Source organism: Epargyreus clarus, unplaced genomic scaffold (assembly GCF_041222505.1).
Source record: "Epargyreus clarus isolate Ecla_fem2 unplaced genomic scaffold, WU_Ecla_fem_2.2 ptg000006l, whole genome shotgun sequence".
In the NCBI taxonomy this organism is placed as follows: Eukaryota; Metazoa; Arthropoda; class Insecta; order Lepidoptera; family Hesperiidae; genus Epargyreus; species Epargyreus clarus.
In genome coordinates, this window is record NW_027332214.1 from 6,534,571 (window position 1) to 6,557,328 (window position 22,758).

General features: G+C 35.1%; 1 protein-coding gene and 1 non-coding gene across 2 annotated transcripts; both read left to right on the forward strand.

The window, feature by feature from the left end:
- Positions 1-1,321: 1,321 nt before the first annotated feature.
- On the forward strand, positions 1,322-22,524 carry LOC140742557 (nose resistant to fluoxetine protein 6-like). The gene is made up of 12 exons (XM_073073460.1): positions 1,322-1,653; positions 3,678-3,901; positions 4,816-5,030; positions 11,633-11,822; positions 13,294-13,445; positions 14,185-14,353; positions 15,140-15,333; positions 17,641-17,788; positions 18,661-18,844; positions 20,567-20,709; positions 21,291-21,400; positions 22,095-22,524. The coding sequence occupies exons 1-12, from the start codon at positions 1,350-1,352 to the stop codon at positions 22,219-22,221; spliced, it is 2,160 nt and encodes a 719-aa protein (XP_072929561.1). The 5' UTR covers positions 1,322-1,349; the 3' UTR covers positions 22,222-22,524.
- On the forward strand, positions 5,882-6,000 carry LOC140743023 (5S ribosomal RNA). The gene has a single exon (XR_012102336.1). It is a non-coding gene; the product is annotated as a 5S ribosomal RNA (ribosomal RNA).
- Positions 22,525-22,758: the final 234 nt, after the last annotated feature.

Genomic DNA, 22,758 nt, shown 5'->3' on the forward strand with positions numbered 1-22,758 from the left:
ATAAGTAAAGTAACTGTAGGTAAATTATGAAAAAATCGAATTTCGATCTTCTGGGTTGAAAAATCGATTCACTGAATCCTTCCAATACTGGAAATCGATTAACATAATCGTTTTTTTTGGTTCAGAAGATCGATTCTCCGATTAATCGATCTCAGATAGCCATCGGTAGTTCCTGTGGAATTTCCGGGATAAAAACTATCCTATGTCCTTTCTCGGATCTCAGACTATCTTTTTACAAAATTCCATTCAAATCGGTTCAGTGGTTTAGCCGTGAAGAAGAGACAGACAGAGTCACATTTATAATATTAGTAAGGATTAGTAAGGAAGTAAGGATTTACTGTCGGATACATTATTTCAGTGCTTGTTTGATTCTGATAACCTTTTTTTCGCTATCCTCGAAAAAAGATCGAAGATAGAATCGATTCTTAGGGCCTCGATTTTTTTGTGAATCGTTTTATTGTACTTCGATTCGAATCGATTCAAAAATCGATCTTTTTCGGAAAGAATCGCCAGTTATTTAGAGTATGCCAAAAGACTCACAACCGTAGGTAGGATCCATTACTGGAGACCGATTAAAAGAATCGATTTTTTTGGTCAAAAACATCGATTCTCCGATTAATAGTAACTAGTTCCTGTGGGATTTCCAGGATAAAAACTATCCTATGTCCATTCTAGGATCTCAGACTATTTTTGTACAGAATTTCATTAAAATCGGTTCAGTGGTTTAGGCGTGAAGAAGAGACATACAGACAGACAGACAGAGTTACTTTCGCATTTATAATATTAGTAAGGATATATTTAATTTACATTTAAATCGGCTCTTAGGTGATTGCGACGTTTTTTGCCCTCTTATATCCACATATCATCTTAAGCACAGGATTCTCTATGTCATAGATGAGATAAACAAACACAGAGTGAACACCATAGACTTATAATTTTTTCGCTACGCTAGTGAACACACACAAAGAGTACAGAGAGTGAGAGATTATATACACACATATACACAGACACACACCACGAGAACACAAACCACAAGCTCAATATCAGAAATATCAATCGAAATTTAGTTTGTCTCACCCAGAATTGAATCATAAACCCTCTGCGTACCAAACCGATGACTCCTCACAGAACATTAAACAGAAAACCTGACAACATAATCATTAAAAAGCTTAATATCGAAATCAATAAACCATTCCACTACTTTGTTTACGACGCATTACTTATAACAATAGTCTTTATAATTACCGAAGGCTAATTGCGTGTACAATTATGCAATTTATCCTCTTATAACAAAACACAGTAAGAACTACTCTTCAGTTTGTAGACAACGGGCGTCGGTTGACGATAACATGAAATTCTTTACTTTAGTTTATGTTGTTTTCGCTGTTTTAACTAAATCAAAATGCTACGTCGTAGCGCCGACCAAAGATGTAGAAATCACAACTGTGTCCCAAAATCAAGCTGACTCTACCATCAAAAACGATAAGCTGAACTCTACCAAAGATTTGATGAGAGATGACAGTGTTATATATTTGGATGACGTGATTTTTGCGTTGAAACATCAAAACTGGACGCAGGATGAACAACCTTGTTTGGATCAGACGCTACGATTACTCTACAATCTACAGAACTCTACTTTATGGGCTGTATGGGGTAAGTACGAATTACATTTGTTAATGAACTTAAAAAATCAAACTTAAAGCATCGATAAATGAAATATGTTTTGACATGTGTATTCAACAAAGAAACTGTTTTGGTTTAACCATAGATATATTATCCTACTGACGTAATATATCTATGGGTTTAACACTTCCATTCACTTTGACATGGACAACTTGTCTACTGTTACTCACCCGCGAAAAATGTTTTTTTTAGAAAATGGCTACTAAATTTTTCGTTAACTTATTGACGGATTGCGTAAAAAATAATTAATATTTTTGCATAAAATAAAAAGTGATCGATTCATTACTAAGGTAAAGTCACCTATTTCCGCGGTGTTTTCACCAAAACTAGAAAGAGCGTCAGATATTAAGCATTTGCTACGGCTTAATAAAGAAGTAGATAATTTTATTAGAATCTTTATTATCTGTACTCTTGAAATAGACTGGACATTTTACGATTAATATTGATTTAAATGTGTATTTTAAATAAATATGAACCAAGTCAGAAAACCCTAATTCCGATGTAAAAATCCTTATTCCGATGTATTTGTTTCCTAATTCCGAGTATACAAAATAAGGGAGTGAAAGAGATAGAACGACTGCTACATGGTGTATAAAAATAAATGTTATTTATTGAATTTAGTTTCAATTTCGATTTAATTTTTTTTTATTAGTTAAAGAGTAGCTTTATCAAAAGTATTCTTAGCTATGATTAAAGGGACGCTGCCGAAATAAAACATTTTTATAGTATAGTTTCTTGATTGGTTAATTTTACTAATGTATATTATGTATTTGTTTTAAAACTGCAGTCAATTCGTGTATCTGCAATACAATTTTCGACATTCTTCTTCGTGTACCTACTTTACTAAGGTTTATTATCGTACACCATAAATAATAATAATATGAAATACCGTCATGAGGTTTATATAATTATTTAATTTTGAATAATTTAATCAAATGAAAACTTCGTGAAATGTTCAAGTTCTTATTTAAATATCCATTAAAATCGTATAACAATGTTAATTCTTCATTAATTAGGATAAAGCGAATTACTGATACAAACAATAGAAATGTTCTTAAAAACCGATGAAAACTTTAAACACCCTGTATAGTATTTTGCGGTTATGCTGCGGATTAATGTGCCCATATAACCTAATTTCGACTTACATACATCGGAATAGCGTTTCACAACTAAAAATCACGTTTCCAAATTCCGATTATTAAATAATAAAAGACTTTTACACAATTTAGAGACAGAAAGATGCTTTATTAAAATATGTACATAATAATATACAATACTTGTTCAATATTACATCCATACCTGGCTGAACTTCATTTTCTCTCCTTAATTGTCCCATAGAAGAAATTAGGAAAGTACATAGATAGGTCATCTTTGATATTATATAATTAGGTAATGCAGTACAAAGCAGTACCTCGGGAAATGATTTCGATATTAATTGAGTATCAAATTAGTCAAATCCGAAGCAAAACGTGCTTATTGATAAAAACAACTACAAAAATTGAAATTAGAAACAAGTCTATGAAATTTCTATTCCGTGGTATACCTCGGTTTAACAGCCCAAAATATTTTATTTTAACTCTTATCTGTTAAGAAATAATCACAATATTTAAATGTTATTGATTCCATATATAATCAATATTATGTTTTCATCGAAACACTATCACATTTGGAAGGTGGTAGAACCCTTTGTGGTTCGACTCCGGCGGCACCACCGCCACACCTATTTCTACCTAATAACAGCAGTGTTAGGCGCTGCTGTGTTCCGGTTTGAAGGGTGTGGTAAGGAAGACATACTTTTCCGAGGCGTTCCAGCTTAGTCCTCAGGGGTAGCGGCGCATATGTGGCCGACTTCAGGTAGAAATATCTAATCCTATCTGGGGTTGATTACAGATGTCCATGGGTGGCAGTAGCCACTTACCATCAGGTGGACTGCATGCTCGTCTGCTACTCCTATATTATAAAAAAAATATATCACAACCCTTAACAATCGTTAGAATGGGACTCCACATCATCCGAGCCAGAAGGCATCCTCTTCGGCAACCGGTACCACCTGGGCAATTTCGACGAATGTCTAAGTGCCCCCTGGCATGACACGCACCCAGATCTTCGAACCCAGTATTGCTTAGCTGAGATAGTGCTGGAACGACATGATAAGAAGCCAGTGAAACGACACCAGGATCCCTACAATCCACATGGATCTGCTTTGAACTATATAGAGGTAAACGGTTCTATAAAGTAACAAAGATTTAAATTAACATTGACATTAAAGCATGACATAAAGCATTGACATTATTTACAAACATGAGCCTGTAAGACTAACCGTAGACTATGTACCAGGCTTATTGAATTTGTGAAGAAAGATTCATAATTAAAGTTTTTTTCATAATATGGGGCTTATCGAATTTGTGATGAATAATCCATTATTTTCTAATATTGAAGTAGCACATGTATGCCGTCCACATAATGGTAAAAGGCTACTACTGCTGCTGCCCATGATCGTCTGTATTCAACCATCATCATCATCATTACTGTTCCACTGCTGGGCACGGGTCTCCTTTCATAATAAGATGGATTAGGCCATAGTCCACCGCGCTGGCCAAGTGCGTATTGGTAGACTTCACATACCTTTGAGATTTTTTTTTATAAATCTCTCAGGTATGCAGGTTTCCTCACGATGTTTTCCTTCACCGTTTAGCAAGTGATAAATAATTTTTAATACGCACATAACTTTGAAAAATCAGATGTACGCGCCTGGGATTTGAATCTCGGACTCCTCGATCGAGAGGCCGATTCTTAACCACTAGGCTATCACTGTCTGTATTCGACCATATAAGATGCGATTCCTACCTGTCGTCGGCCACAGATGCGTTGCTAGCTCTCAGGACTAAGTTGGAACGCCTCGGACAAGTATGTCTCCTTTACCACGCTCCTTCAAACCAGAACACAGAACTAAGAAGTTGAAGTTAGTGTAACGGTAGTGCCATCGAAGTCGATCGAACTACAATGTGAAGTTAAACATGAAGAAGAAAAAAATGAAGTTGACTGTTTGTATACTCGATCATTGTGTGTTGTAGCTTAGAAAGAAGGAACTCTATGTATTGTCTATATTTATTCATATATTTTTCCCCCCAGTCTCCCTCCAAATTTAAACGACCATTGAACAGAGTAACATGGGGTGCTTGCGTCCCTGTCAGTTGCTCTTCTACCTCTGTAGTCAGACTGCTAGAGATCTTGCTGGCACGAAGCTATGTCGGAGCAGCCGGTCTGCGGGCAAGGATCTCTGTCACCGAGGAGTGCCAAAAGGTGGATGAGTCTAGGCAGTATAATGGACTATTTTATGGTTTTATGTAAGTTTATCAGATCAATCTTACTCCTATTCATATAAATTCCTAATATATTTTATCTTTATATTATTAAGTGAAGCAAAGCCTTTGTACCCCTTTTTACGAAAAATTACGCGAACGAATGAATATGATACTTGCCACACTTCCAGTTTATATAGAGAAAAAGAGCAGAAGGCTAATATTATTTTAAAATAATGCATAGATAGTACATTAAATCAATAAATAAAATCAATACACACACTACCACGTATTTGACATAGACACATACAATTCACAGACTATGTAAATATTTTTTTCTTATAAAATGTGGCTACCTTAACATTAAGGAAAATGACACATTGACATTGTTGTAAATAAGTAAATATTATAATCTTCGTTTAAGTAGAAAATAATAGTAATCTATGGTGATCCAAAAAGTATTGTTATAGGTTACTAATCTCTTTGGTAATGTTTTCTGAATTACTTCTTCTTGTCAAATATTTGAAGAAATAAAAATGTGTCTGAGCTATGAAAATAAGATTTTATTATTTAAAGTATTTCACGATCCTATATTTTAACAGACATTATTATACTTTATCACGAAAATACATTAACATTATATACAACCGACATGGATGCAAATATTACACACATACAATAACACAAAAAAAGCGTACTCATGTATACTTTTTGTATATGGCTGTTTTGTTCAATATGTTAATTATGATAATAATTTTTAAATAATTATGGTTGAATTTTGGCCTCTGGGCGACCACTAGTTTTATTTTAAATTATATGTATTGTAAATTATGTTCATGGTGATTTTTTTTTATTTACTGTTAAACAATGTATACCAGAAATTCGCAGTACAGGTTGCCAACGTCCATACCACGTTGAATACACCGGTTCTCGTCCGATCACCGAAGTTAAGCAACATCGGGCGCAGTCAGTACTTGGATGGGTGACCGCCTGGGAACACTGCGTGTCGTTGGCTTTTTGATATATATTTTTCACCTTTTTCGCCTACAAAATTGTATAATTTCCGACATTATATATATTTATTTATATTTTAAGATTTATAGGATATTTGTACATTATGCTTCATTCTCAACTGATACATTTTTGTAAAATATAAGTGAATAACGAATTTTAGTTCGTGACCAGCTTTTTTTAAAATTTATTTTATAAAATTACCAGACAATATTTTTCTGACAACATTTTTGTACAATATTTTTTCGTCCGAATTCATACTGAAAATCCATTAGCAGTGCAGTGTCGCCATCATCTGCTTAGATTCCTTTAAATGCAAACAGCGCCATCTATCAGCGGGGCGGTGACAACGTAGTGTTACACTTTAATACTTCTTCTGCAGCACAATTTCATAAGAATTAAAAATACCTTTCCTTTTTAACACGCTTTTATTAGCTTGGGTTGTACGTTTGTATGTATGTATGTACGTAACAGTAACGGAATCTTTGAGCCCGATTTCTATCCACTTTGAACGTTCAGTTTAATTCAAAATTTTGAAGAATTATCAAAAACCGATGACAATACACGATTTTAATAATTTTGTACCATTGTCCTTATCAATATCCTCAGGATTAACGATTTTCGAGGCGAGAGAAAGCGCCTTATGGAGCGTTCAGGCAAAGTTTGATTTTTAGATTGATTTTTAGCTTTGGAAAATAATAATGTTACTTCCCTATAACTCAAATGTACTGAAACATATCTATAATGCCATATTGTAGAATGATTTTTAGGATTCCGTACTCAAAGGATAAAACGAAACCCTCCGCTGTCTGTTCGTGAGTCACAGGGCTTTATCTCTTAAACCGTAATAGATAGACACTTGATTTTTTTACAGACGATGCATAATGATGGTCGCTATAACAACAAATACTAAAGATTAATAAAATAAATATAGTTCAAAAAAACTAAAAAACACGCTTTTATGATAAAATCAAATAAAAAGTAGAAAATAATTTTGATTTTATCATAAAAGCGTGTTTTTTAGTTTTTTGAACTATATTTATTATAATATAGGAGTAGCAGACGAGCATGCAGTCCACCTGATGGTAAGTGTTTACTGCCGCCCATGAACATCTGTAATCAACCCCAGATAGGATTAGATATTCCTACCTGAGGTTGGCCACAGATGCGCCGCTACCCCTGAGGACTAAGCTGGAACGACTCGTAAAAGTATGTCTCCCTTACCACACCCTTCAAATCAGAACACAGCAGCCCTTAACGCTGCTGTTATAAGGCAGAAATAGGTATGGCGGTGGTGCCGCCGGAGTCGAACTACAAAGGGTTTTACCATCTTCGTAAATAAAAAGGAAAATAAAAAACCTAGTAAAGTTAAATATAGACATTTGCTTCACGTTAAGGTTTAATACGAACAAATTTATTTTCATTTATTGATATAACAATGTGATAAGTAGACATTAGTTGTAAGTTTAGAGCGAATAATATTAAAGTATAGTACCTACCAGGGATGTTGCTGATGCAGGTTTTTACTATATCAGCAGATGCTGATGCTGATGCTGATATTTAAAAATATTAAAACAAAACTTCCAAACTGACAATTTTCCAAGAAAAGCCCTTTATTAATCCCAACTTTTTTTTTATTTTTTTTAAAGGTTGCCAACATTCATTACACCTTTACATTTTAAATTAAACAATACACAAAAGTCCAAGATAAGTGCTATAATAATTATAGGCAAAGACAGCATGAAAAAAGATATCAAATTATACAAAAAAAGTTAAATTAAATAATATTAACATAAAATTAAATTAAATTTCAGAGAAAAGTTTTAACTTGTGAGCTAACAATTCAATTTTTTTCAATCAAATCGTTTTATCACGATAAACATAAGTACGTGAGTTGTCGTGTCGGTCACAATTTTTCGCAGTAGTTTTTGCGTGATACGCGTGCAAAGGGAAGTAGTGAATACTTCCCTTACACATTCTTGGAGTTTAGTAGCAGATTGTTGGTTTTCGATCTCAGTACTTAATAAAAGGTATATTCTTCTGGATGCTTTAACTTTTAACGATTAGTGAGTCCCTTACGAGAATAGTCCTTTGACAAATACTACACTATGCAGTATCTTTGTTCACCAACTTTTAATTGGAGGAGGCATTATGAATTGAATTCTTAATTATTTTATTAATTGATTGAACTATGATCGAAAGTCACGTCTGACCAAATTACGTTGACGAAACAATCAAATGAGGGAACAAGTGACAACTTGTGTATGTTAACAGTCTGTGATTAGCTGAAAGTCCAGGTGACTTATGCTAGATTCCGCCTTCAACGAACACGTTACGACTCGAATATCAGCATTAATTATCAGCATCTTTTGTTGCGGATGCGGGTGCTGATGCTGATATTAATAAATAAGCTGATAATCAGCTGATGCTGATGCTGATGCTTATATTCTCTACAACCCTAGTACCTACACTTTGAAGGTGGTAGAACCCTTTGAGGCTCGAGTTCAACGGCACCACCGCCCCACATATATCTGCCTAATAACAGTAGTGTTAGCCGCTGTTGTGTTCTGGTGTGAAGGGTGTGGTAACAGAGACATACTTTTCCTAGTTCTTCCAGCTTATTCCTCAGGGGTAGCGGTGTATCAGTGGCCGGCCTCACATAGGAATATCTAATCCTATCTGAGATTGATTACAGATGTCTATGACCAGCCACTTACTATCAGGTGGAATGCATGCTCCTCTGCTACTCCTATATAAATAAATGTTTATTTTTCTTTCTTTCTTTCTATATTATAAAAAAAAACACCAACACAATTGTTAATTTCTATTCTTTCTTTTGCTTACAGAGGCACAATGGGAAGTCTATTTTTAATAGTTTTGATATGTACATATTTAAATAGCAAAGAACATAAGGAAACACGTGAATCATCAATTAGTGAGTAGAATTAGTAATATCTTTAAAAAATTACGTCCAAAAATAAGAAACCAACTCAGTGGAGTGTAATTGAACATGGTATTTGTTATCTTTATCCGACTTCCGAGGGTAATGTATTTTGAAAGTATATATATATTTTTTTATTTTTTTTTGTTGCTTTCTAACACCTGCTGCAAATTCTCTACATCCACCCAGGGTTGACTGGTAGAGAATGCCATCAGGCATTATGTTTGCCCTTTTGTACATTTCTTTTTAGAGGTGATGCAATAAATTTTAAATAAATAAATAAATAAATTTCTTATTATTTGCCATGCTTTGCAGCCTAAACAGCTTGACAGATTTTAACATATGGGGTCATTGGATTCGTATAAATTGAGTAACATAATGAGGTAGTGAGTAACATAACTATACAGTCTTTTCAACTATACTTCGACAGTGAACTGAAAAGGAAAGTTTCCCTTGTTATACTATTCCATTTCTTTATTTTCTCGCTAACAATTATTTGTAGTGTTGTGACCAAATAAGAAATGATATCGATCGCATATATTAATTATATGTATTTTTAACAAAGACAAATACAACAAAGCTTACGCCGTAAGATAAATAAGACAATTTACTGACGTTGATATTGGTGAGCTTATATATTTTGCGTATTTTCATAGTGTTAGGTCCTATGGGATATTGCTCTGGGGTAAATCAGCCGGCATAGATCAAATCTTTGTATTGCAGAAGAGAGCCATTAGAGCTATTTATAAGATGAGGTCTCGAAATTTGTACAAAAGTATCCGGCAGTAGTTTAGTTTCTTACATTTGTAAAAAAAACCGGGTCTGTTATTGTGTTACGTTTATCGTTATAGCTCCTATAGTAATCATTACGTGTAGCACATCACTACCTGTCCATGAAGTACAGTATTATATGTGGGAGATTTTAACGTAAACAACACAAAATTACATGGGCGTCGATCTGTCATCGAGAAAATAAAGATAATAGTATAATTCATCAGTTTTAAGGAGTCAATATTTTTGTTTCTTTATCAATTATAAACTCCTTTGCAAAAAAAACGGGCACCTTACACACACACTTTACCTTAGCTTTTCTATGGGTAAATATTATTATATTTTTAGTATGTCATTAGCTTGGATGACTAGAAATTTCTTATTATCAATGAGAATCTAGTTTTTTAACACTTTTATCCTGGTATCGGTGTTTTAGTCAATGTAAACAGAGAGCCGTGTTAAAATGGACATTTTTATGGGTATAATGAAATTAAGACTACGAGTATTTTTATGGTATTTTAATAAAAGAGACATTAAAAAATAAAAATTAATAACGAGTATGACCTCCTCTTGCAGCGATTACGGCATGTAATCGTCTTGGCATGCTTCCCACCAGGCTTTTGATGGTGTCCTGTGGAATGTGTTCCCACTCAGTCGAGATTACACGTTTAAGCTCTCTGATGTTTTGTGGAGGTGGTTGGACAGATCGTACTCGCCTTTTTAGGAGGTCCCAAACATGCTCAATGGGGTTAAGGTCGGGGCTCCGCGCTGGCCAATCCAAACGACGAATACCGACCTCTTGCATATAAGCATCTACGTCGCCAGAACGGTGGGCCCGAGCATTATCGTCCATGTAAATGGCATCTTCACCAATTACAGTCAGTGCGGGTTGTGCATTTTGAGAAAGGATTTCTGTTATGTACCTATGCGCATTTAGTGAGCCATTTTCTATGAATACTATCTCGGTACGATAGTTGGAAGTTACGCCCGCCCAAAACATAACGGACCCTCCACCATAAGGGGTGATTTCTTCAAAACACACATCGGCATAGCGTTCCCCTGGTCTTCGTAACACTCGCCGACGTCGGTCCTCACCATGCAGACAAATTCGAGCCTCATCGGAGAAGAGTACGCTACTCCAGTTACCTGGTGTCCAAGATAGGCAATTTCTAGCGAACCTCAACCGCGCAATCCGGTGCTCACGGAGTAACTTGGGGGCCCGCGCTGGTCGTCGACTACGTATATCAGCAGCTAAAAGTCTTCTCCTCACAGTCCATAGGCTAACTTGTGCTCCTCGTACCTCTTCAAGGTTTCTTTTGAGGTCTATGTAACTGCATTTGCGGTTCCTCAGCGCCTGAGTCACTAAAAAGCGATCGTCTCGCGGCTGTGTGCAACGTTTTCTCCCAGAACCTTGCCTTCTCTGAACGGAACCTGTCTCTTGGTATCGAGTCCAGGTTCTTTGTACGGTTGAACGACTCACGTTTAACCGCTGTGAGACGTAACATTGGCTACACCCCTCTTCCAGCAGCGCTATAATTTTACTAGCTCTCATTGCTTTTTCTGCCATTACGATAGACACAAAGATATCTGTTTTAAGTCACAATAAGGCAGAATTATGCGATAAACATAAATTGTTGTACTAAAAATAACGAAAAGTTACTTTTAGTTGCTTGATAACCTTTTAACCGCAAACCCGCGAAAAGTGTCACAAAATGAAAAAGGGATTAATAATTTAAAAAACAAAAGTTTTGAATTTGGAATGAACTTTTTTTCATACCCAGACTCTTTATTAAGTGCCAGTAACATAGTTTGGCTATTAAAACCTCTGAAGAACTAAATTATTACCAATAATGTTAAAAAATCAAACCCGCCCGTTTTTTTTGCAAAGGAGTGTATTTAGCCATTATAGTAATAAATTTATTTTATTTGTAGGTCGTGAGATCATCCAAGCGTGCTGCCTTCGAGAGAACTTTAACAGTTTATGTAAAGTTCAGAAAGATGGCGTGGAAGTGCTGTATGGGGTGCGGTTTCTATCGATGTGTGTGATTGTGATAGGACATCAGTATGGGATGTTTAGTGGGGGCCCTGTATCCAATGGATATAATGTGGACAAGGTACTCAAAACATAGAAAAATTCAATTCAATTTCTTTATTTGCATAAGGATAAGGTACATAAAATGATCTTAATTTATAAATTACATCGTCTCTTATTCTACCTTAATAATAGATAATAGAAATAGATAATAGAAATAATTCTAAAATTTTGATGCAAAGAAATACATTAATGAAATAATGACAATTGACTGCAATCCTTTTTATGACCCACTGTTCGGGCACAGTTCCCTTAGTATGAGGTTTTACGTTTTTACAAAAATGATTATTTTTGTATTTGTTTACGTATTTTCCATACATTTCCAATCAGTTCTGATACAGTTCGCTAGGGGCGCTGATTGGAAACGTATGGGCAAATACGTAAACAAATACAAAAACTTATACTAAGGGTAACGATCTCCCTCCATAACTGGTAAGGTTTGAAGTTGCACATACAAATTGGTATAGCAAGGTGGGGGGGGCTAGGGCCATTTTCCTGTCGCGCGTATTTTTGGCACTAGTATCCGTTCGTTACACGCACACAGATTACATCCATATATACACATACAGATAAATAATGTGGATGTGATTTTTTTATGATATAAGAGTAGCAGACGAGCATGCTGTCCACCTGATGATAAGTGGCTACTGCCGCCCATGGACATCTGTAATCAATTCCAGATAGGATTAGATATTCCCACCTGAGGTCTGCCACAGATGCGCCGCTACCCCTGAGGACTAAGCTGGAACGCCTCGGAAAAGTATGTCTCCCTTACCACACCTTTCAAACCGGAACACAGCAGCGCCTAACACTGCTGTTATTAGGCAGAAATAGGTGTGGCGGTGGTGCCGCCGGAGTCGAACCACATGCGCGACAAAAAAAACATCCTTAGGGTGTGTACAAATGAGACGAATGCGCCCCATATATATGCACTTGTTACGTAAGGCACACGAGCTTCATATGTGTATTATGTAGCTCGTTCTGTAGCACTATAATTCATCCATTTGCCGACTGACTTAAAGTTGCTTTTACTTTTAATGTAGTTGGGTACTATTCCCTGTCCCTGTAGTTCCGGGACTAGAATAGGGCTACGGTATGCCCTGCCTGTCGTAAGAGGCGACTAAAAGGGGACTTCCGGGGTTGCCGGCGGCAAGAGTGGGAGCTCGAACCGTCCGGAGAGCAACCCCGGGAAGAACGGCGGCATGTGTGGTCGCATGCCGTCGTAAACACCAGGTGTGCGGGAGGAGCGTAAAGTGCTCCCCTCAGGGCTGACCCCGACCGGGGCACCGCGCTCGGAGGACTCCGGTTGTGCTCCATTGGAGATCCCGGAGTTCTCCACCAAGCGCTGAGGGCGGCCACCAGGGAGGTTTTAGTGCGGGTACTATAGCCACAGATACGTCCATATGCATACCAATTTCTGAATAAATAATTTACTGATTATGTAAAAGACATACACAACAGCTTCCTATGGTCACCGAGAATATTTTTTACAGGATGCAATGACAATAATAGGAATGATATTTCTTCACGACGACATCGTTGTGGATGCTTTCTTCTTCCTTTCTGGATTCTTAGCAGCGAAAGGAATCGTGAAGCTTAAACGGATTCCCAATATCTTTATTATATTCCTTAAAAGATATGTCAGGTAAGGGTACATTATATTTTCTCACACAATTTGGACGTATGCAACGCCACTTAAGAAGTTAAAATCCGTGAAGCCTTTTTAAACATACCATAGACAAACATTACCCTCCGGAGTCGGATATAGAGAACAAATACCATGTTCAATTGCACTCGGGCCTAAGAATGAGACGTACGTAGATGCATGCCCTCGGAAAACATTACCATCTGACTCAGGCGAATAAAAATGTAGATATATTTTATAATGTGGGAATAGTAGACAAGCATGCAGTGCACTCCATACTAACAGGCTTCTGCCGTCCATGAAATCTCTAATCAACCAATAATAAGATTAGATGGTCGACCTATGGTCGACTACAGATGCTACGCTACCCTTAAGGACTAAGCGTGAATGCTTCAAAAAAATATTTTTTTATAACATAGGAGTAGCAGACGAGCATGCAGTCCACCTGACGCTAAGAGACTACTGCCGCCCAAGGATGTCTGTAATCAATTCAAGATAAGATTAGAATCCTACCTGAGGTCAGCCACAGGTCAGGCTATGCTACCTCAGAGGACTAAGCTGGATTACCTCAAACAAGTATATCTCCCTTACCTCCTCAAATCAGAACACACCAGCACTTAACACTGCTATTATATGGCAGTAATAGATGAATCGGTGGTGGAGCCGGAGTCCAACCACACAGGGTTCTACCACCTTGAGACACTGAATATTGTGTATTAAATAATATATTACTTTTCAGATTAGTGGTAGCATACGCAGCGATAATATTTTTCATAGTTGGCGTATTCCCGTACACAGGGAGTGGACCTTTGTGGAACAGGACAGTGGCTGGTGAGACCGAACCTTGCCTTGAGAACTGGTGGCTTAGTCTCCTGATGCTCAGTAACTATGTCAATTCTAATAATATGGTAAGTAGATGTTGATGAATTTAGATAAATAGATAGATAACTTAACGTGTGTATCTATATGAAAGGGTACAGGGGATCAGGATCCCATTATTCTAACAGGAGGACTTTTTTCTTTTTTTGCGAATTTCCACTGAATAGCTGATGATATTTATTTTGACCCTCCTCCTCCCATTCTCACCATAACATAAGATGAGAGAAAATTTAGAGAATCTTTTTTCGGCCCTCTGCCTTTAGACTCCCTTAACGAAGTTATGACAATGGCTGTGGATAGCTTGCACTTCACTCAAAACCTAATCCAATACTCGAGACCTAAACATTGATAGATTTAGATGAATTTAATAGTGGCTATAGCCGCCCATGGACAACTGTAATCAACCCCAGATAGGATTATGTTAGGACCTCTTTAGGTTCCTACCTGAGTTCGGCCACCGATGTGCCGCTACCCCAGATCTAAGCCACAACATCTCGGAAAAAGTATGTCTTCTTCACCACACTTTTCAAACCAGAACACAACAGCGCTTAACACTACTATTAATATACAGAAATAGGTGTGGTGGTGGTGCCGCCGAAGACGAACCAGAAAGGGTTCTCCAACTTCAGCTGTTATTAGGTAGAAATAGAAAAATTACAGTAAGTTTAGAATCGTGTACAATTATTATTGACTGATTAAACGATTAACATCTACTCGATTAAGCAAATCGTGTTAAGAGGTCATAACCCTGGATCATCGTGCATATCATCATTAATCGTAATCTTCCGCGATAATTATTAACATTGTTGTTCCAGTGCTTCGTCATAAGCTGGTACATACCCTGCGACTTCCATTTTTTCGTAATCACCATTCTTTTGTACTGCATCTACAAGAAACTTCCTGGATTCGGATCTGTTTGTATCACAATCGTAACAATAGCTGCGATCATCGTCCCTGGAGTTATTAATTATGTGTACAAATTGCCGGCCATACAACTGTTTACGTATGAGTAAGTATTTTCATTTTTCTATTGATTTTTGACTCAGTTTAGAAAGTATGTACAGTCAGCTTCAATAGTGGATTAACAGATTAAGATTTCAAAAATAGGTATATATAACACCAACGCGTTCATGAGTCAGTTAACACCCATAGCGTCATAATTAGAGTAACATCGCAAAGTGTCAAAAGTAGGTATACGAGTAGGTACACTAGCACGTCAAAAGTAGATACTATACGTGCAAAAATAATTTAACATCTTTCGCTTCATATTTTATTTTATATATTTAAAAAAAAAAAACATTTTATGTCGTTTAGCTGTATTTTGCTGAACAAAATAAATTGTTTATGTTTTTTTAAGGTTGAAATAAATACGAAAATGAATATTTATAAGTGTTTTATTTAAATATTTTTACAGTTCGATATTAATTATAATTAGGGAAGTAAATAAAAATAACTATTTTAGTGAACATAAGATTAACCGACTAAATGTATCATTTCATTAAATATCAACTTTGCGTAGGACCCTTGTGGAAACTGAAGAGTAAACTTAGTCCTCACGAGTAGCGGTGCATCTGTGGCCGACCTCAGGTAGGAATATTTATACCTACCTGGGGTTGATTACAGTACAGAAAATATGTTATGTACTGTGTGTAAAAGATTGACTGAGTTAATTACGTAAGCTAAATAAGTATAATTAAGCAGTCATTAGTGGTCAGTCCTCAAAGTCGGTCGGTCCTCAAATACCAGTTTTCACATTTCTATCTTTAAAAGTTTTTCTCAAAGCTAACAGTTTTTGGAAAGCACCGAAAGTTTCAGTGGTATAAATTTCGGCCTCCTAGACTGCTTATAACTAATCGACTTGGTTTTATTTATCAAAGTTCAAGATTTATCTTAATTACATTCCTTTATCAGCGAATATATAATAAAGTGAAGGCAATTATAATACGAGTACATGCTTAAGAGTCCTGTAAAAAAGTTCTCAAAGTTGTGTTAAGGTTTAAGGCCAATAGTATTAAAATATATAGATACAGTGGCGGACTAAGCTTATGAGAGGCCCGGCGCGGAAAGTTAGATGAGGCCCCCAGACTAAGAAGATGATTTTTTTTATAATCTAACACTAATCTAACTCTTTTTTTTTATAATATAAGAGTAGCAGACGAGCATGCAGTCCACCTGATGGTAAGTGGCTACTGCCGACCATGGACATCTGTCATCAACCCCAGATAGGATTACATATTCTTACCTGAGGTCGGCCACAGATGCGCCGCTACCCCTGAGGATTAAGCTGGAACGCTTCAGAAAAGTCTATCTCCCTTACCACACCCTTCAAACCGGAACACAGCAGCGCCTAACACTGCTGTTATTAGGTAGAAATAGGGGTGGCGGTGGTGCCGCCGAAGTCGAACCAGAAAGGGTTCTACCACCTTCAAAATCATCAATCAAATTCAAATCTCATTTTATAAGTTTTTATAAATCACTACAAGGAAACTTGAAGACATTCGGGGCCCACAGGACCAGAGGCTCCTTTACTCTGTCAGTGGGTTGATAAAGATGATGAAACATTTTTCTCGAATACTTCGTATTTAACTGCAACTAATTTTCTTGTAATCTTCCATTCATTCATTGATTCTTTGTGGGAAAAACAATTTTCCATTGTTGTAATGGCTTCAATTAATATTTCAACGATAACTAATTATTGATTATGCCAGCAAATCGGTTAGGTCACTTAATGCTTTCATTATTGGTGTAATTTATTAGCGGTAAACACAATTTGCATAGAATAGTTCATAAAAGTTAATTTGCAATCGTTACATAGTTACTTTTCATGACTTTATTTGTTTATGAATATTTATGATACTATTTTACTACTCAGTTTACATAATATTCAATCTTCATCATCATCATCAACAACCCATTACGGTGTCATTGCTGGGAACAGGTCTTCTCTCAGAAAGAGAAGGATTCAATGTTAATGAAAGTAAAATAAAACTGAGGTCAAATTCATGGTTATTAATAATGCGTATAAAATATTTAACCAAAAGATTATCATGTACCACACGTACTTATTTTCTTGGCATAGCTAAGCTATGTATATGAAAAAAATAAGAAAATTAAAGAAGATAAAAAAGAAAATAAAATTAAAAATTAAACCAATTGTAGTGCTTAATGGGAACAATATTATAAAGTTGAAATATACATGCCTACCCCAATATAAGATTGTCCGAATTTCAGCAATATGCATTTGATAAGCAATTTTTCATTTGCGCGCTATCTTCACTAGGTCTCAAATTTGACCGTTGGTCTTTAAATTTTGCAGATTTCTAACAAATCCAAGAAATCAGACACAGTTCCACATATCCTACATAAAGAGCCACAATCGGTACGCGTCGTATCTAATTGGATTCTTCTGTGGTTACTACTTTACTACTAGAAGTATTTCTGGAGACTTGAAAAGTATATCACGGGTAAGATATTTAAATGGATTTAATCAAATGTATGCATTCCCAAATTTTAGCAACTCACGCAGTATTGTATACTACACGAAAGGTTTCAGTGCGTTTTCCCCGTTTCATAAATTCGTTATACTTGCACTTATAGGCATGAGATTTAAACAGGAAAGATCTCTTAAATTTTCAATTATCAATATATTTAATCAATATTAAACATACTCGTACTGTGTGTTAGGAAAATCTAAACTAATCGCACACACTTACTTAGTATTATTTTTTGTTTTTTTTTATTAGTTTGTTGTTGCAGTATTTTACAAGTGAAAGGTTTATTATCCCATTAATATTTTCAGTATAAAATATCTGAGCGTGAATGTCGCGTCACAGTCACATTTCCTTTTTCCAAAATCAAGTATTCCAAATTCCATAACAAAGCCTTGCTGTTTAAGTACCCACAGTGACAAAGTCCTTAAATGAAAAATAAAAAGGCTTAATTATTAAGTCCCTAACAAGTAGGAAAAATTTGGATTTGTTATTGTTTGTCGTTTTAGATGGGCAAATGATAATCATTGATAGTAATGTAATTTCTATTTAATGTATTAAATATACACACTGACAACTACCTTTTTATTTATTTATTGAGTAATCTATAATAATATTACAAAGAGGAAAACTTTGTTTGTTTGTTTGATTGTAATGAATAGGCTCAAAAACTACTGGACCGATTTTAAAAATTCTTTCACCATTCGAAAGCTACGTTATCCACGAGTAACATAGGCTATATTTTATATACAATATATTTGATAAACAGATTTTGAGGCGGTACAAAGTTTGCCGGGTCAGCTAGTTATTAATATAAATTAGATAGTAAAAATTTGTTTTATTTTCAGAAATGGTCAGTATTCGGTGCCACTATCAGTATAGTTGTGATGCTGTTTGTGATGCTCTCAGGCCCAGCGCTGGTGTGGACTAGTTACGGCCTGGTGGTAGATGCTATATACGCTGCTCTCAACAGACCAGTGTGGACTTTAAGTCTTGCTATACTGGTGTTCTGTTGTTCTTTAGGCAAAGTTCGTGAGTATTTTTAGTTTTTACTAATTAGAAATTATATTGAGGCGTTTCAACTTATTTGTCAGGGATAAGCATGTTATGTCTGCCTAATAACAACAAACGTTGCTGTGTTCCGATTAAAAGGGTGTGGTCAGGGAGATATACTTTTCCGACGCTTCTTAGCTTAGTCCTTAGGGCTAGCAGCGCGTCTGTGGCCGACCTTACGTAGAAGTCTAATCTTATTTGGGGTTGATTACAGATGTCCATGTAGCAAACGGCAGTAGCTACTTACCATCAGGTGGACTGCATGCTCGCCTGCTATTCCTATATTATAAAAAAAAACCTAACTGGTACTCACATCGACCCAATCCTATCTCGATAGGGTGGTGAGCACGCACACACAAACCTAAACATAACCAATCAACTAAAAGAAAAATTTGAATACAATAATATATATGTATATCTGTCTCGAGCCGCGAATTGAGCTCGGAAACCTCGACGGATCACACTGTCTGTCTGTCTGCCTGTCTGTCTCACAACATGGGTGTAAAAATAAAAAGGTTTTTTGGAGTTTACTCCTTAAGAAACGATTTGAGTTATAAGGCCCGGTACGGAAATTTTATGAGGAGTAAAATCAAGTGTAACACGAAAAGTTGAGGCGTAACGGTAACCAAAATATGAATCAAGAGTGCTTTTATTAATTTAAAATACAGTAAGTTCAAATCCCATATGAAAGTAATTATTACAATAAAAATAATTAGCAATATATAAAACATTAAAACGTCATTAACTAATTTGTTTACATTTTTGCATAAATTAAGTTATAGGTTTGATCATTTATAAACACTGTGAAAAATATGAACATTGGCGCCATAATATGATTAACAATCTTTTATGAACGTTTTTAAAGAAGAGTAACATATAAAATCAGTAAGCAATTGAATAAGATATAATATTAGCAAAATAAGTTTTTAACATAAAGAGGCTTTTGTAAGTTACTGATATATTAATTTAACTTATAAAAATAGATGCATTATTGATCAGCACCATCTATCAACGATAAACGGGCAAAATCAAAACAGTATTATTTAATATTTATTACAGAATTATTGCTAATGAATTATGTTCAAAATAAGTTATATAAAATTAGCAATACGTTTTAAATGAATTCTAGAATTATAAAACATTCAGAAACAATCCAAATTACATATAATAACATGTTTATTGAGTCTCATATAAATTTCATCCGTAAATTACAACAAGGATATTTTATAGATGGCAAAGAAATTATAATTATTAAGTTTTAAGTTATAAAACGTTTAACATTGTTTTAAATATAAATAATTATATTATATTAAAATTTACTTTAATATAAACAATTATATTAAGTTACCATTATAATATTTGGAACCAAAATACATAGATTGATAAACTTGCAAACTTACAATTTATAAAACTTGCCACTAGATGGCGCTATTTTATATTATTTTGTAACATACTTTATGTAATACGCATTATTGAAGTAATATAAATAATCCGAATAATTACAGATATATGTTTGTTTCTCTTATCATTTTAGCAGATGCGTTCATTTACCTACCCTTTTTTCTATTCGATATATATCATAATTATCATTCGTAAGGAGTAAACTCCAATCGTGCGTCGTAGCTGACACACACACACTTTTTTTTATTATTGCCTTATCATTATGATTTTATTTTTATTCTATAATTTTCTTGTTTTCAGCAATAGTGAAGAATTTCTTAAGTTGGTACCCGTGGGTACCTCTAAGCCGGCTCGCCTATGGCCTGTACCTCACACACGCTCTCATCATCACAAGGAACGTTCAGATCACCAGGAGTCCACAACATACCGACTACCTTATTCTGGTGAGATTATGTTTCTCACTTTTAACCGATATTTTCAAATTATTTCAGATGTTTTCTTTCATTTAAAAAATATACAATTGACATAAGAAATCCATACATCGCCATCAAAAATCTACTTTGTAAATTCGATTGTAAGACATTAAAAATTACCACTGTTTTAAACCTAATATTTTAGTATAATAGGTACCTATACCTACCTAATTAGTACCAACCAAAAAAAAACAAAGGTATATCCAGTAATGTTCAGATAATATTACTTGCATCAAATTGTACATAGCTTTTTGCTAATATAACGACGTAATTAGATAATTTAAATTCAACTGAATTTAATTTATCATCTGTACCCTTACCAGGAGTTTTAATGTTTCGACAAATATGACTGTTTTGGTATTTGTTTACGTATTTGCCCATACAAATTCCAATCAGCGCCCCTAGCGGATTGTGTCAGAACTAGGAAATCATATGTGCTAATACGTAAACAAATACCAAAACAGTCATATTTGTCGAAACGTAAAAACTCCTAGTAAGGGTACTGAATCGTAATTGAATTTAAATTATCTAATTACGTATTTTAATTCCAGTTGAATTCTACGGCAGGAGTCATTTTTTGGGGATGTGTTGCTGCCTTAGCGATTTGGCTTGTTGCTGAAGCTCCGATTAATAACCTACTTACGATCTGTCTTAAACCAAGGTAAGTTAATGAGACTGAACTGTATGGAAACAATACACTAAGTATAAGTTTTCTATTGAGGACTATATATTTCTATTGATGAGAGCTTGACACCTCGATCGCCCAAAGAATTGGTGACTGAGCAGGCTAGAGCCTGAGGCAGTAAATTTAGGGAAGGTAAATTTGGGGCAAATTTACCCATCAATGACTTCTCATTGGTAACTCCGTCTTTTACATATACATAGATAGATAGATAGATAGATAGTAACTACGGGATGAAAGAAAATAACTTTTTATAGATCCACATAGATTAGTAAAGATACTTCGCCGCCTTGAAATTGAATGAAGCCACAAACGGCTTATTAATAAGTTCTTTTTTTGAATTTTTGACAAATAAAAACATTTTTAGAGAAAATTTACCAATAAATAACTAATACTGCATAATTTACATAATAAATAAATAGTTATTTCAAATATTTTAGGGACACTTTAGCACGGAGACGTGGCAAAACTTTTTTACGCAACTATTTCAATTCTCAAAACTGGGTACATTTTCTTGTTAGGAGTGAGTAATCTTTACTTATCTATGTAGATCCACTTGAATATACCTACTTCTTTATATTGCGTATTTTGCTCTGAATCAGGTAAGAGGTCAATTGTTTTTCGTCCACAAATAAAAAATATATTAATATAAAATAATGTATGTTCCTTCCAGAAAAAAATCAGCAATAGCCGAAGAAAACGTGAATCCTAATGGCTACCGAACCTCACTCGCAGCGGAGAATAAATCATATTTATCTGATAATCTACCAAACGATATTTATTATTCCTCAAAAATATGAGCAACGTGCGATCCAATAATATTTGTGAAATAATTCGTACCTACACCCTTACCATGAGTTTTTACGTTTTGACAAATATGAGCACCCCTAGCGGATTGTATCAGAACTTGGAAATTGTATGGGCCAATACGTAAACAAATACCAAAACAATCATATTTTCAAAACGTAAAAACTCATGGTAAGGGTACTGAGTTCGTGTAGGAAGGTGGAAGCTGTTACTCTAATATACGACTGATTACAGTTATAAATGAGTCTTAATTTCTTGTATTATGGTTTTTTACTTTAATAAAACATAATGATTAACGTGTACAATTAATAAACACCTCTTTCCACTAATAAAAAATGATAGCCGTGCAATATTTAGCACTGCCATCTATCTATATTGTTCGGAAGTTTTACAAACTTATGTCAGCTGCGTTGCATGTTATGTAGAGAACGAATTAGTTCAGGGTATTTATAACAGATGGCGTTGATACAAATAAAGTACTAAATATGATTTTAATTCTATACCTACAGATACGTAATTAAAACCTTCAT